General features: G+C 43.4%; 1 protein-coding gene across 1 annotated transcript in view; it reads left to right on the forward strand.

The window, feature by feature from the left end:
• Nucleotides 1–16248, forward strand: part of ADGRV1 (adhesion G protein-coupled receptor V1) — a 301407-nt gene that overhangs the window by 37557 nt on the left and 247602 nt on the right. The window contains exons 14-21 of the mRNA XM_048504356.1: nucleotides 1124–1304; nucleotides 3452–3615; nucleotides 5194–5317; nucleotides 5543–5809; nucleotides 8403–8529; nucleotides 10817–11034; nucleotides 11825–12568; nucleotides 14924–15297. Of these exons, the coding sequence (XP_048360313.1) occupies nucleotides 1124–1304; nucleotides 3452–3615; nucleotides 5194–5317; nucleotides 5543–5809; nucleotides 8403–8529; nucleotides 10817–11034; nucleotides 11825–12568; nucleotides 14924–15297 (2199 nt within the window). The remainder of the gene's footprint in view (nucleotides 1–1123; nucleotides 1305–3451; nucleotides 3616–5193; nucleotides 5318–5542; nucleotides 5810–8402; nucleotides 8530–10816; nucleotides 11035–11824; nucleotides 12569–14923; nucleotides 15298–16248) is intronic.

The following is a 16248-nucleotide window of genomic DNA, read 5'->3' on the forward strand; positions in this document are numbered from 1 at the left end:
TTTTTCCCCCTGGATGTAATGCAAAGAAGTTTTGAAGGGGTTCCTGGTTTTGCATATAACATGTACTTTGACCTGGTCTGGATGGCCCAGGTAGCCTGATTGCATCAGTTCATGGAAGGTAAGCAGAGCTGCCCTGGCTAAGTACTTGGATGTGAGAGCACCAAGGAATTCCAAGGTCAATATGCACAGGCAGTGACAAACCACTTCTGTTTCTCTCTTGCTGTGAAAATCGAACAGGGTTACATTGTCAGCTGCCACTTGATGGTGATTTCCAACAACAGAGCTCCAGTCTTCCTGTTTTTCCTTCCTGCATCCTCTGCCTTTTACAAATAAAAAATGAGGTCCTCCCTGCTCCAGCAAACAGCCCTGATGCTCCTGCAGGAGAGACCAGGCCAAATCGCCTAGGAGGCTCTGCAAGAAAATATACACTGCCCTGTATTTAACTTTGTGTGCCCCTCCCTAGGCTATTCCTCAATCACCAACAAAATTGTGAGGATGTGTTTTTTTTTAGTTTTTATTTTGGTATTGGAAAACGAATGGGGGGCAGAACTAGGTGGGCACTGGGTCCAGCATGTGGCAGAATAAAATACATTCTACTTTTATCTTTCATTGTAACAGAATATCATTAGTGAATTATCCTACATAAAATAATAATGGATCATATGGTTTAGTTTATGTGGCACATTTGATGATGATGATGATGATGATGATGATGATGATGATGATGATGATTAAACTTTAGGAGTTTTGGTGTTCAATTTTTTCTTGCACCATTTCCACATGTATCTTAATGGAAATCTGACGTTTGTATTGAGAAAAAATATTTTATGAATTGGCTACTAATCCATTTGGTTTGGGTGAATTTGGCAGTACAATAAATAGAACTGTCCCCTTGATCCACTATGACAGTGTGGTAAGAAGTGGAATTATCGTAGAAGTCTCAAATGTCTGTTTCTTTTCTATTTCATTTTAAAATATCAGAATACTATCCTTACTGAAACCCCTCTTGGAAATAGTAGAAATGCAAGCATTTTTAATTAACATCAGAGAAATTTGGATCAGTCTATTTATTAGTGTGTGTGCTGTCAGTCCATATTGTTCTGATTCAGTTTCTTTATTTTAGCTGGATGAATTATACTTGGTGGTACTCAGCAGCCATGGTGAACTGCCAAGTAAACTGGGAAATGCCACAAGAGTCAACATAACTATTCTGAAGAATGATGATCCACATGGAATAATTGAGTTTGTTGATGATGGATTGACAGTAACTATATGTGAAAGTAAAGGGGAAGACATCTGTGCTGGTAATTCCTTATTTTCATTCAAAGTTTAGTCACATTAACGCTTATTTTTAGTTGAGTAACATTGCAATTCAGCTCTTCTCATGTTACATTCATGGCATTGGAACTACTGCAGCACAGTTTCTTTCCATTATGTTCAGATGCATCAGGTTATGTCAGAGAACCCAACAGCAGGCTTCCTTCCATACCGCTGTTCAGTTTTTTAGACATGGTGAAGAACTGCAATGTGTTGATCTTCCTACAAGGCAATGGCATATCTGCCCGTGGACAAGGGATAACCCCTGTCCTTGGGCGCAACTAATCTGGGAGGGGAATCAGCCCTCCATCTGACCAGATGCCCTGCCCACGTCATGGCAGCAACAACATGGACGGGACTGAGTGAGCCCAAAGATGACAAGCTGTTTTCTGCTCTTCCCAGGCCCTGGGTAGAGCAGGAGCCAGCCTCCAGGGACCCGTGAGGTTGGGTGGGGTGGGGGCCACACCTCTTGCCCCTTCCCTCCTCTGGGCCTCCTGCAGTACAGTCTCTGCCCTCCCCAGAGCTGGGGAGAGCAGAAGCCACTGCCAGCCTCTGGAGATGTGCTTTTAAAAGCACAGAGGCTGGGGCGGCTCTTGGGTGGCTAACTCCTCTGCTTTTCCCTGCTCTTAGCCTCCATGCTTTTAAAAAAGCACGCCTCCAGAGGCTGGTGAAGCTTTGCTCTCCTGCTATGGAGAGCAGAAGCCACTGCCAGCCTCTGGAGATGTGCTTTTAAAAGCACAGAGGCTGGGGGGGGGGTGGCTCTGGGGGGTGGCCAATCCTCTAAGCCCCGCCCTTAGCCTCCATGCTTTTAAAAGCACGTCTCCAGAGGCTGGCAGTGGCTTCTGCTCTCCCCAGGCTATGGGGAGGGAAGAGCCTGAGCTGCGGAGGCTCTGGAGGGGGGAGGGGTGTGTGGACCTGCCCCCAAGTCCCACCCCCAGGAGGGAGGGGGGTCAGGGGTGTGGTCCTGCCCCCAGCCAGATGTGCTTTTAAAAGCACGTCTCCAGAGGCTGACAGTGGCTTCTGGGGAGGGCAAAAGATGGGGGGGGCCTCTGGGGAGGGCAGGGGATGGGGCCCTGCCCCTGAGCCCCACCCCCAGGCAAGGGGCTTGTCTCCGGGCACCATTTCCCCCCCATATGCCTCGGCTAAAAGGATTCAGGTGTCTCTTATTATATTTGTGTCATAGAAAGAACTATGCTTCAATGGCACCCATTCTACACAGACAACATTCATATAAAAACATAAAAGCCCAACTAGATCAGACCACTTGTCCCTCTAGGTCATCATCCTGTTTCAGGCAGTGGTCTTCAAACAAGGCATAGACGCCAAGGCCTCTGTCTTATGTTATTTTCTAGCCCCTGGTATTCAGAGTCTTTACTACCTTTGAAAATGGATGTTCTCTTTGGTTACCATGGCTACTAGACATTGATGGCACTATCCTTTATGTCCAGTCCCCTTTTAAAGCCATCTGTGCTCATCACGATCTACTATATCTTCTGGGAGTGAATTCTACAATTTAATTGCTCATTAAGTAAGGAAGAACTTTTGTCTATACTGAATGTTCCCCTTCAACTCCATTTTATGTAACAAAACATAAGAAAAAACATGCTGGGTCAGACCAAAGCCTGTCAGGTCCAACAGTCTGTTCACACATTGGCCAACCGAGGGCTTCTAAGAAACCACAAGCCACAAGATAATGCAGAGCATTATCTTGCCTGTGTTCCACATCACCTAGTATAGGCATGTTTCTGTGATACTGGAGAGAATAGGCATGTATGATTACTAGTGTCCATTTTGACTGGTAGCCATGGATAACTTTATCCTCCATCCAACAGTGAGAGTAAGTTCTTTCTGTCTTAAATAAAACTAGATGTGTTTCTAATTGCATCTTCAGTTGATATGAGAGTCTTAGAAGCAGCACTATTAACAATCAGCACCACATACAAAACAATCATGTTCAACAAGTGGTTCCAGAAAAACAGTCTGCACAAAGAAGATGTTATATGAAAGTTCATGCCATTTAAACAAAGAGGGAGCATATTTAAATTCTCAGTGTCTCTTAAACCCTTTCCCTCTCTTATTTGTCCGATTGCTTTTAAGTTGTATTTTGAACAAAACATATGTTTGTGTTTCAAAGCTGTGTTCAGTATTATACGAAACCAAGGAACCTTTGGTAGTGTGACTGTGTCCTGGGGAATTCATCCAGCTTCTACAAAAGACGTTTTCCCTGAGCAAGGAACAATTTTCTTTGGAAATGAGGAATTTTCAAAAAATGTCACAGTATTTTCATTGCCTGATGAGGTAAGAAGAAGAGTTTGTATTTATACCCCACCTTTCTCTCCTGTAAGGGGACTCAAGGTGGCTTACAAGCTCCTTTCCCTTCATCTCCCCGCAACAGACACCTTGTGAGGTAAGTGGAGCTGAGAGCATTCCAAAAAACTATGACTAGCCCAAGGTCACCCAGCAAGAATGTAGGAGTGTGGAAACACATCTGGTTCACCAGATAAGCCTCTGGCACTCAGGTGGAGGAATGGGGAATCAAACCCAGTTCTCCAGATTAGAATTCACCTGCTCTTAACCACTACTCTACGCTGGCTCTCATTGTTTTTACACAAATGGTTTCTGAGGTGAACATAAAGTCAGACGTATATAGAAGAAGAAGAAGAAGAATAGTTTGGATTTATATCCCCCCTTTCTCTCCTGCAGGAGACTCAAAGGGGCTTACAATCTCCTTGCCCTTCCCCCCCCTCACAACAAACACCCTGTGAGGTAGGTGGGGCTGAGAGAGCTCCAAGAAACTGTGACTAGCCCATGGTCACCCAGCTGGGGTGTGTGGGAGTGTACAGGCTAATCTGAATTCCCCAGATAAACCTCCACAGCTCAGGCGGCAGAGCTGGGAATCAAACTCGGTTCCTCCAGATTAGATACACAAGCTCTTAATTTCCTACGCCACTGCTGCTCCTATATATACACCTATATCAGGACAACTTGAACATCATGTATTAAACAGCTATGTCTTTATTACTCTGACAGGTTAACAGTGCAATCCAGAACATTGGCTTGCGCTGTAAGATGCTTAGCTTTCATATCGAAAATAACATGTTTGGGTTATAGGGAAATAACAAAAGTGGGAAAACTGCAATCCAAATTAAAAGTCTGAATGTAAAGATGCTGTTAGTAAAAAAAAGCAGTTTTATACTTTTGCAACAGTGTCCTGTGGAAAAAAGGGAAATTGAATTCCCAAATGTGCTTTCTCTTGCTCTGTAGATGGCACAGCATCTTGCACAACCTCTTTGATAAGTGGAAGTATGAGAACTGCTCCAGAATCTATGCTAATATAGTGCTATGGAACTTCTGTGCAAGCTGTTGTGCAGGCATTGGGGAAATGAGGCTAGCATCTATTTTCTTCAAGCTGTGATTCTTAGAATTGCCAGTTGTCTGAAGAAAAAAAGTCCTGTTTCTTTAATAGATGCTGAATTGGATGTTATTTACCTGTTCGTGTTATTTACCTCTATGCTATGAAAAAACTTCCACTGCTTATTTCCAGGCATTAAGCCTCTATTAAAGGAACAGGAGATTCTTCTCCAGATCAGGTGGCCTACCCAGTGGTTTTTTAGATGTATCCTATTAGATCCGGCATATTTAACTCCCACTGATTTCAGTGGGTGGTAGTTGGACATCATGTTATAACTACAGTGTATCATAATGGCTTAAAGTTTTAAAGGTAAATATAATCTATATTTTATTATTCTGCAGTTCTTTATGATTGTCTTAAAATCCTCGTGATACACCATTATTTGTTAGCATTACTGCATTGCAGATTTTCCATTCCATTATCTTTTGAACCAACTTAGATTTGATTAATTATGTATCTTTCAGGTACCTGAAGAGATGGAAGTCTTCACCATTAATCTTTTCAATGCTACAGGGGGTGCAGGAATGGGAAATAGAACCACTGCAGTCCTGCAGATTACCAAAAATGATGATCCAATTTATTTTGATGGTGAGAGATATACTCTGTAACTTACATTTAAATGCACACTCTTAAAAGAATAATCGTCTTCTTTAAAACAGGATAAGTGTGAATAGCAATTTACTGGGTTTATTATACATTTTCCCTTTATTTCTTTATGCAGTTCTAGTATATTTCCCTTCTGCATCCTAGGGACCAGGATCTACAGACGGCCTACGGTTCTGATGGCTTTATTTTCAATTTTGTATGTTTCAGATCCTGTTATTGTGAAGGTCCAAGAAGGAAGCATTGCTAATTTTGTAGTAATAAGGAATGGCTCTGATGCTCCAGCTGCTTCTGTTTTGTACACCACTGTTAATGGAGGAGCCAGTGCTGATGAGGAAGACTTTATGTTCAGTGAACAAAGTGGAATGCTTTTCTTTGATGTTGGGATAAGAGAACAGAATGTAACCCTGTTTATTTGTGATGATGATGTCCCTGAGTCTGATGAGACTTTTTACATAATTCTCTTCAACTCTACAGGTTGAAATAATTTATTTGATCTGTATAAACTATGCATCTGTTGCTTTTCTGATGTTGTTTTGCTTGCATTATGATTGACATTTTAGAAGGACAGTGATCATTAGAGTATTCTTGTTGCCATTTATCTCACATCAAAGCTTCTATTTATATTCTTGTGAGGCATATGGAATGGCTGAATCCATACATTTGTGGCTGATTGTAATACAGCTTGATTAGAAACAAACACCAGAAAGACCCAGCTGACTTGCTTTCAGGTTGTCCTTGTGGGGAAGTTTTCCTTGTTTATGTTACATCATTGAAACAAACATCCAAATGTAAAATTGATTATTAATTCTCTATCAAATGGAAGTACATAGAGTAGAAAAGAGATAGCAAGAAGCATGAACAGTGGTGAATTTGCAAGGGATTTAATAAAATGCTAAGGATTTCATTTGCATTGTGCAATATGCCGTGTTTCCCCGAAAATAAGACCTACCATGAAAATAAGCCCTATCATGATTTTTCAGGATTTTTGGAGGAGGCTTAAAATATAAGCCCTACTCCAAAAATAAGTCCTACCGGTAGTTACAGATCAGGATGGTGTGATCCATCATGGTGCTCCCTGCCAATGAGGATGCAGCTTGCGTCACACCTGAGGAGGAAGCAACGAGGCTGCCGAGAGCCTGTCTTAATGAATTGTGAAGGTACCATATTTCCCCTAAAATAAGTCCTACCCGAAAATAAGCCCTAATGCATCTTTTGGTGCAAAAAATAATATATGATCCTGTCTTATTTTCAGGGAAACACAGTATTTGGCATTATTCCTTTAGCACAGAGGGCTTCATGGCTTCCATACAGTGGCATGCTTATTATATCTTGTGTTCATGCTGTTGTCACAAATTTGAAAACTCAGAAGGCTGTTACCCAAAAGGTTCTCATTGGTTAGCAAACATCTTTGTGGCCCTTATAAAGATGGTTCTGCCGTTTATGTAGCTGATAATAAGAATACGTCCAAGAATGCACCATAGTCCATTGTTGATTATGACCTTAGACCAGAGGCGTATCTGACCGGTGACATGGGGTACCCCATGTCCCTGGGTGCATGCCATCTGGTCATGTGGGGGGCACAAAATTGCCCCGCCAGGTGACCAGGAAGGCGCCCCCCATGTGACCAGGAAAATGGCAAGGGAGCAGAGTCAAAGGCGCCTGGCCACACACACTCCACCCCCTTGCTCCCTGCTGGGCTCCCATCTGGCAGCCCCTTCTGCCTTCCCCTCTGGGGATGCCAGAAGTGACTGCATTCTCTCAACCTCTGAGAGCTTTTATAAGCACTGACACTGGGGGTGGGGCTTGGGGACAGGACCACACACCCCTGAGCCTCGCCCCCAGGCCTCAGTGCTTATAAAAGCAGCTCTCAGAGGCTGAGAGATTGCAGTCACTTCTGGTTTCCCCAGAGGGGAAGGGTCTGCCCACTGCCAGCTGGGAGCCCAGCCGGGAGCAAGAGGGGGCAGTGCCTTTGACCCTGCATATGTTGATGACGACATGGGCAGGGTTAAGGGCACCCAAAGACAACAAGGCAGCAGGAAGTTCTGCTGCCTTGCCATCTTCCTGGTCTCGTGGAGGGCAGAAGGGACTTCCCGTTGCCAGCTGGGAGTCGAGCCGGTAGCAAGGGGGGCGTAGCACGTGGGGGCGCGCAGCAGTCAGGTGCCCTTGACCCTGCCCATGTCGATGAAAATATGGGCGGGGTCAAGGGTGTCCAAAGACGACAAGGCAGCATGAAGTCCTGCTGCCTTGCCGTCTTCCTGGTCACTTGTGGGGGGGCGGACGGAGCCCTGCCCTCAGGTGCAGGCCCCCCCCCAAGACAATTTGTCTCTGGATGCCATTTGCCCTCAATATGCCTCTGCCTTAGACATTTTCAAAACTATGTCAGCTTCTCAAGCTTTTAAGGCTAGTTTGAATACACTTATCACTGTTCATGATGGAAAGGCAAAATTGTGCCTTTCTGTCCCACCCACCAGATGTGCCTGTCCCTTCTCTGGCCCTACTGTAGTCCATGCACAAGTATAATGTTTGTGTATATGGATAGAATCTTAAAGATTTAGGCCTAATTTGTGCTCTATGTGGATGGGTTTGCAAATAATATTGGCTGGAATTGAATTATTGATGTTCTTTTTTAGCTGATTTTATCCAATTATTCTTGGTCAGTTGTTTTGATGTTTTCATATTCATTGGTACAGTTTGTAGTTTTATTATTTTAATAAGTTTGTTAGATACTTTTGGACTTGCGGGGTTGAAAGGGCATACAAAAACCCGATACTGTGCTTTAACTGTGTGAATGGGTCTTGGCATGTAGAATTTTATGCATAAGCCCTGTGTGAACATTGTGCCTATGCAGCCTGCGGGAGCTGAAAATAACACATGTGTGCTGGATGTAGGTGGTGATGGTGGGAAGGTGTGACTTTGTTCCACAGAGTGAAGATTGTTTAAATTAGACCCTAGATGTTTAAAATCTTGACTTTGGACAAATGTTAGGATATGAATGTGAAAAATAGGTTTCGTTTTAGATGTGAATCTGCTTTTAGCCTTATGTTTAAACAAAACTTTTGTTCTGTAGGAGACACGGTAGTCTATGGATCTGGCATGGCAACCGTAATAATTGAGGCTAGCGATGACCCAAATGGCATTTTTTCATTGGACTCTACAATCAAAGTTGTGGAAGAAGGCAAGACCAATAATTTTTTGTAAGTAATGTTCCCATCCCCCAACCCTCTCCCAGCCCCACAACATCTGCCTGGCCCAGCAGGAGAGTATCTTCCATGTCGGACCCACCAGTGCCCTTCCCTTTTCCACACCGTCTCCCAGTCCCCGAACACCTGCATGGCCCAGCAGGAGAGTGCCCTCCACGCTGACCTCCAGCAACCTTCCCTTTCCCCCACCTGCCCTCGCCCAAACCCCAAACTCCAGCTGTCCCTCTGGCAGAGCCCACTCCATTCCAGCTCTGCCAGTGCCCTTCTCATTCACTCTCCCAGACCCCACACATCTCCCATCCCCTCTGCTTCTGCCACTTCCCCAATGCTTCTGCCCCCCTCTGGTTCCACTACTCACCCAATGATTTTGCCATTCCACCTCCGCTTATGCCACCCCACCATTACTTCTGCCACCTTCCCCACTGCTTCTTCCACCTGCTGCCCCAGAGACAGGCCCAAACCTCCTCCATGCCAAGCCAGGCCTCCTCCACTCTGGACCCTGCAGTGACCTTCTATTCTTTATCCCCCCCCCCCCCCCGCCCTCTCCCAGTCACCAAATACCTGCCCGGCTGGAGAGCGCCCTCAAAGGCAAGCCCACCAGCGGCTTTCCATTCTTCCCACCCTCTTCCAGTCCCCAAACACCTGTCCGGCTCATCAGGAGAGCACCCTGCACACCAGGGCCACCAGTGGCCTTCCCTTCCCCTCCCCCCTCTCCCAATCCCCAAACACCTGCCTGGCCGGCAAAAGAGCACCTTCCATGCCAGGACCACCAGCGCCATCCCCTTTCCCCCACCCTCTCCAGTCCCCAAACACCCGCCCAGCCTGATGGGAGAGTGCCCCCTCCACACTGGCCCTGTCAGCTGTCTTCTCATTCCCTCTCGCAGCCCCCACACATCTCCCACCCCCACCACTTCTTCCAACCCCCCTTCTGCCACCCCACCCCCGCTTCTCCCATCTCCCCGCCGTTTCTGCCATCTCCTTGGTCCAACATATCTTGAGGCTTATCAACAAGTGAGAAGTGGGCCAGGCAGGGGGCAGATATTGCATCAGTAAAGCCCATTGTGGGAGAAAATGCTTTCTTACTTCCCACCTTTTCTAGAGCACATTACATTTATCCCCCTCAATGGGTTTTACTTCCAGTTCTCCAGAAAGGCCTGGAGTTTTTCCTCTGCTGCTCTCTCAACTACCTTGCCCAAATAAGAAAGGTGGGAAACTGAACAATAGTTGGCAGTATCAGAAGGACTGATGGATAGCTTATTAGAGTGGTTTCACTACAACCTCTTTTAGTCTCTCAGGAAAGATCCCTGTACTCATGATAAGTTGACAATGTTTCCCTGGATAGTATGTACTGCATCCCTGCTGGCTTTCACCAGCCAGGATGAGCATGGGTCCAAGAGGCAGGTGGTGGGCTTCACAGCTTTCAGGACTCTGTTAACATCATCTTGGGAGAGCTGTCTGAAGTAGTCCATAATAGGACCTGCAATATGGCCAAGGGGCCTCTAGTTCTCTCACTAAATCCAAAACAGGGGAGGTCCTGGTAGAGTGATAAGAACTTGTTTGTGAAAAAGCTCACAAATGCCTCATAGCTAAGGGTCAAATTTGTCATAATTTGGGATCTCTGAGCAAGAACCATCAGGGATTGAATTATTCTAAACAATTGAGTCGGGTGAGAGTTAGTGAACACAATGTTGGCCGTGAAATATTCTCTTCTCGTCACTACCATATCATAGGATTTCATATTCTATAAGATGTTCCTACCATCTCATCACAGGTTCTCTGCCAGACTCACTCTAGCCATCTCAGCTCCTGACTTTCCTCCTCAGCTCATTTGTTGACATATGGGCTTTGGAAGTAGATTCATGTACAGTTTATTTGCATGTTATGCTGTTGAACACAAGACTATCTGAGAACTGTCGTAATTCATGCTGAAATATTATTGTTATTTACAAAATGTATATCCTGCATTTCTGCCCTTACCAAAAGGAACCCCCACATTTAGAGGCAGTAAATGTCTGAATACCATTGCCAGGAGACAACGACATGGGGAGGCCTTTCATTGGCCCTCCAGAGGAACTGGTTGGCCACTGTGTGAGACAGAATCCTGGCCATGATGAATGATTTGATCCAGCAGGGTCTTCTTATGTTCTTATGTTCTTTTTCTCTGAAAGTTGATGCAGATGTATTACATGATTATGTGCATAATCATGAAATGTGTTAGTATTTTTTTTTACAATTGTTTTGCCTGAGAAAAAATGTTTACAATTTCTATTCCCTTGTACAGAATTTTAAGGCACAGAGGGTACTTTGGCAATGTTTCCTTGACCTGGCAGTTGTTTGAGAATAGTTCTGCTATGGATCCAGAAGAAGAGTTCCATGAAGTGTCTGGGATTGTATGGTTCAGAGATGGTGAAGGGTCAAAGCCAATCACTCTTCATGCTATTTCAGATAAAATTCCGGAATTCAATGAATTTTACATACTTAAGCTGATGAATATTACAGGTATAGTGGGGATGCCCTTTCTCAACTTTAAAAGCACTACAGAAAACAGTGACAAAATATGAAAGCTCTGATAATAAAAACTTCAATCTAAAGGATAGAATATTAATCTGAGACTTTGTGAAGGGGGACCATTTTTAGTCCTAATGAGATGATTTACCTAAAGGCCTGAATACATATTCCAGTCACATGATTACATAAACTGTACAATGAACAGTGGTCCTACTGTTTTCTATGGTGTATTTTTGTACTGATCTTACAGCAGTGGGGTTTATTGAAGAGCTGTTTAAAATCCAGTCTCTAAATGTCCACTGTGTACTGGTTTTTAAAGAAGTCTATGAAAATTCTTGTACAATAAATTACAAAGGTCCCCTGTACTGAAACAACAAACTCAAGAGATAAAAGCTTTTTCTGAACCCTGCCACTGCAGGTATTAAGGTACTTGTGAGTTTTGGATGCTTCCCTATCAATTAATTTCCATGTATATGGAAGAATATAATATTGGGGATAAGGATTCAGCTTATGTTCACTTTTCATTTATGTGCAGAAAGGTTTTGTGTTTGAGATGGGAGGTGGAGAGTCATTAACATCTGTCACATAAGTTGGAACATTCCAGGAAAAAAATCATGACTTGATTTGACTGTATAAATTGATCCTTGGCCATTTAATTGCATTTTTAAATATAGAAGTATATGTATGTCTGCTTGATGAAGTCAACGTTCTTTAAGAGAGTGGTGGATGAGCTAACTTAATATGACATTAACTTGACCTTTGTTTTTAATGTATATTTTAGGTGGGTCTCCAGGTCCTGGTGGCCACTTATCTGAAACCAACCTTACAGTGACAGTGATGATCCCTTTTAATGATGACCCCTTTGGAGTTTTCATCCTAGATCCTGAGAGCCAGGAGAGAGAGATATCAGAAGATGTTCTCTCTGAAGATGATATGTCCTGTGTTACCAACTTTACAATATGGAGGCAGCAGGGAACTTTTGGAGATGTCCGAGTTGGCTGGGAAATACTTTCTGGTACATTCAGGGAAGGATTGCCTCTGATGCTTGATTGCTTGTTGCTTGGAAAATTTTCAGATTCAGTGCAGTCACAACCTCATATGCGTCGTCGTCACACTGGAACAGATGCTTTATATTTTAGTGGTGAAGAAGATGCATTTGGGGTAATTGAGCCAGAATTTTACATCAGTAAGAACAGAACGCTTGCCAACTTCACATTTTCAGTCTGGGTGATTCCTAGTGCCAAGTGTGATGGATTTGTAATCTCAAAGGACAATGGAAGTGGAACCATGTATTATGGAGTAAAAATCCACACAAATGAATCACATGTTTCTGTAAAGCTTTATTATACACCACTGCATTCTAATGGGACATTTGTGGCCAAGATCACAGTCATGAAATACTTGGATGAAAATACTTGGCTGCACCTTCTGGTTACACTGGATGATGGCATAATTGAGTTTTTCATTGATGGAAATCCAGTGCCTGGAGGGTTAAAGAGCCTCAAAGGAGAAGCAATTGCTGATGGTAAGCAATATGCCAAGTAGAGACTTTTCTTTTTTCTCAGTCTATGTGAATTTCGACAGGATGAAACATCTAGCAACTACTCAAATCAACATCTTGAATATTTTTGCTGATAAGTGTTTTTTAATTATTTCAGATATAAATGCATGTTGTTGGATTTCAATGTTTAATCAAAGAAAATAAAAATCACTATTGCACAGGCCAGTGTAGAGATTTGAGGGCATGGGGAAAATGGGGCCTTTTCTCAATTTTCAATGTAAAAACTGGAAAATTTAGAGGAACATTGAGAAGATAGCCTTATGAAATATTTTCCTTTGTAGAATGCATAAAATGCTTCTTAGGGCATTTTTTTAACATTCAAAACGTATAGCATGCAGAAGTTTTATCAGGTTTTCCAACTGAAAAAATCAGGACGTATGGGAGAGCACTGAAAAAAACCTTTCTAGACATTGACTACAATATTTTCTGTGTAAATATAAATTACTTTGGCAACAATATGGCATAATTTGCTTAGTGATAATACATCCTTAAACAGTTCAGTGTTTTCAATGTTATAAGGTTTTGCTTAATATCCAAACATGCTGATAGGCCTACTTGTTGTGATTTTAGGAGATAGTTTCCACCCAATTAATACACTTTCTATTTCTTACTACAGATATGGTTTTATTTTTTCGTACCTCTCAAATGGCAAAAATTACAGATAAATGTGCTGTGGTAGCATAGAATTCAGCAGTTTATGACTGTTTGTCAAGTATTAGGTATACTTACAAATCTTCTTACAGAAAATAAAAACATTTGTACTTTTCAATTCCATAAATATGCCAAATAATAAAATGTTATATGCTGAGTAATTATAAATTATAAGTAATGTTATGTTGTTCAATCACTAAAAGAAGTTTAGATTTGATAGGAAAATAAGTATTGCATTTATTTCCACACACACACCCCCCAACAACAACAACAACAAAACTGGTTTTTTCCAATGGCTTTAAAATTTACAGAATTCAGGGGCAGTCATTTTAACCCACTCTTATCCCTCCTTGAAATTTATATCTAACCACATCATTGGGGGCAAATTGTGTAGAGATAGAAGGAACAAAATGCTGAGTTTGAATTAAAAATGATCTTATTGTTGATTCGAAATAATTTGTCATTATAAATGTAGAGTGTTGCTATGTTTGAAATCCTTATAGGCTACTATGAGTGTATTTCTTGTTGGAAGTCGCTCTGAGCCCAGTTTTGGCTGGGGAGGTTATAAATGGAATAAAATAAAAATGTTTGACCCTGGAAGTCACTCTGAGCCCAGTTTTGGCTGGGGAGGTTATAAGTGGAATAAAATAAAAATGTTTGATCCTGGTTTTCGTTATCAGGGAACCTGTTGGCAAACAATATTTGAATGTACCTGTTTTGTTCTTACATTTCGCAGAACAAATATATTTTTGGAATATTTTTAATTGGTTTGGTATTTCTCTGCACAGTTAGTTATAACTTTGGCCGTTTCCGCACGGCGGCGGAAACGGCTGGGTCGGCGCATTTCGCGCCGACCTGAAGACGCTGGGACCGTCCCCGGCATTAATTGCGACTGTCCTGAAGAGGCGGGACGCCGGCGCCAAGCTGAGCACCGGTGTTCGCCCGAATTCGGTTCTGTCCCTTGGCGCTCCGGCACGTCAGCCGAGGCTCAGGGGACACGCCCCTCTGGAAGCCCTCTACGCTGCTTCGCTCCAGCGGCGCAGGCCAGGGGTGTGTGTCCCCAGGCCTCGCCGACGCGCCGGAGGCCCAGGGACACGGTGAGTGCCGGGTGGGGGAGGCAGCGTGAAGCCGCTGCCATTCGCTCTGCAGTGGCTTCACGGCGGCGTATTCCCTAAAAGAGCGCTTCCCAGCGCTCTGGGAATACGCCGGCTTCGGGCTGGCCGGGCGGCGCGAGGGTGGCGCGAGGGCGGCGTGGCTGCGCTGCAGCTGCGTCCCCTGTGCGAATGGCGGCCTGGAGATGGCGTTTTTACCGTCTCCAGGCCGTCATTTTCTGCCCATGCGGAAACGGCCTTTGGTTTTTTTTTCATGCCATAACAATAGATCCAAGACTTAGTCCCTGTTTGCCATTTTTCCATCTTGTGTTCATCACTATTAGTTCTTTCATACTAGATAACAACTTAAAGGAGACATAGCTCATCTGCCAAACCACTCCCTTTCTAGTAGGGTATGACTGGTTTGAAAGTTATAAAATGTTGCCGTTTCAGATGATGTAATACAGCATAAATTATTACAATCTAATAAACCAAGGGATGTGCCTGCATGGTAGTCATTTAATTAAAAAAAATCTTTTTTTGGTAATCTGTTTTAAAAGTTGCTTTTTTTTTCCAGGACCAGGAATAACACGAGTTGGTGCTGGCATAAACGGTGGTAGCAAGTACAAAGGGCTGATCCAAGACATGAGATTTTATGAATGCAAATTGACCATGGAGGAGATCTATGAGCTTCATGCCATGCCAACAAGGACTGATTTTCACCTCATCTCTGGGTACTTAGAATATCAGCAGGGAGAAACCAATAAGTCATTCATTGTTTCTGCCAGAAATGACAAAGAAGAAGAAGGAGAAGAGATGTTCATCCTTAAGCTTGTTTCTGTTCGTGGAGGAGCACGAATATCCCATGAAAACACAACTGTCGTATTAAGAATCCAGAAGAGTGATAATGCCAATGGTCTTTTTGGTTTTACAGGAGCATGTATTCCTGAGGTAAGAAATGTATAAAAATTGTAAGAATTCCAAAGACCTGCTGCCGTATAGATTTGTTGCTGTGCTCTCACATGTGCTCCACTCCTGCCTCCTCCTTACATGGACTGTACCAGTGGAGGTTCATGGACAGTACCAGTGGAGGTGCACAGATTTCCCAGAGTTAGTTTGCCATTACCACAAATCAGGGTTTGAACCATGATTCAGTCCAGATTTAGAATACCACTTAGTGGGAGGAAAGGTAACTCGTTTAACCTGTATATCTGAATTCATAGGTTGTGTGGAACTGGAGTTATTTTTTCATTATTACTTCATTGGGCTCTGCCTGAGAAAGAGGATAGGCAGGATTAAGGTATGAAGAAAACAAGTATGACAAAAAATTAGATTCATATACAATGTTATCTTAAGGTCTCACAGGAACCAACTGCTGTTGTGGCCTACAGACTTGTTACTTGAGGGCTCCTTGGAAGGCTAGTGTGTTTAAGGGGACTCCAGGAGTAGGTCCTGCAGCCTAGACAGCCTGACTGAACTCATTCCCATCAGTTTCCTACTCAGCATGGCCAATTGGCCATGCTGACAGAGGCTGATGGGAATTGTAGTTCCTGAACATCTGGAGAGCCGCAGGTTCCCTACCCCTGGGCTAGAGGCAGAGGTCACTCTTTCCTTCAATAACAAATGTAGCCATAACAGTTAAATCTGCGACCTGTTAGCTAACCTTAACCCAGAAGTCCTTTGGTCAAATTCCCCCTCAATCATGAATTCATGTCATCTTAGACCATCCACTATTCCCTCATCTGCAACCTTCCATCTGTATTATGGGGATGATAATGTGTTACTTTACAGAGCTGATGTGAAGATTTCTGGTTTTGAGTATTTTATCACTCTAAAGCACCATGATCATTGTCATAACAGTTGTTATCATTTAAGACTGGCAGTGTGTTGAGTTATGTGCTG

The sequence above is a fragment of the Sphaerodactylus townsendi genome, linkage group LG07 (genome assembly GCF_021028975.2).
Source record: "Sphaerodactylus townsendi isolate TG3544 linkage group LG07, MPM_Stown_v2.3, whole genome shotgun sequence".
In the NCBI taxonomy this organism is placed as follows: domain Eukaryota; kingdom Metazoa; phylum Chordata; class Lepidosauria; order Squamata; family Sphaerodactylidae; genus Sphaerodactylus; species Sphaerodactylus townsendi.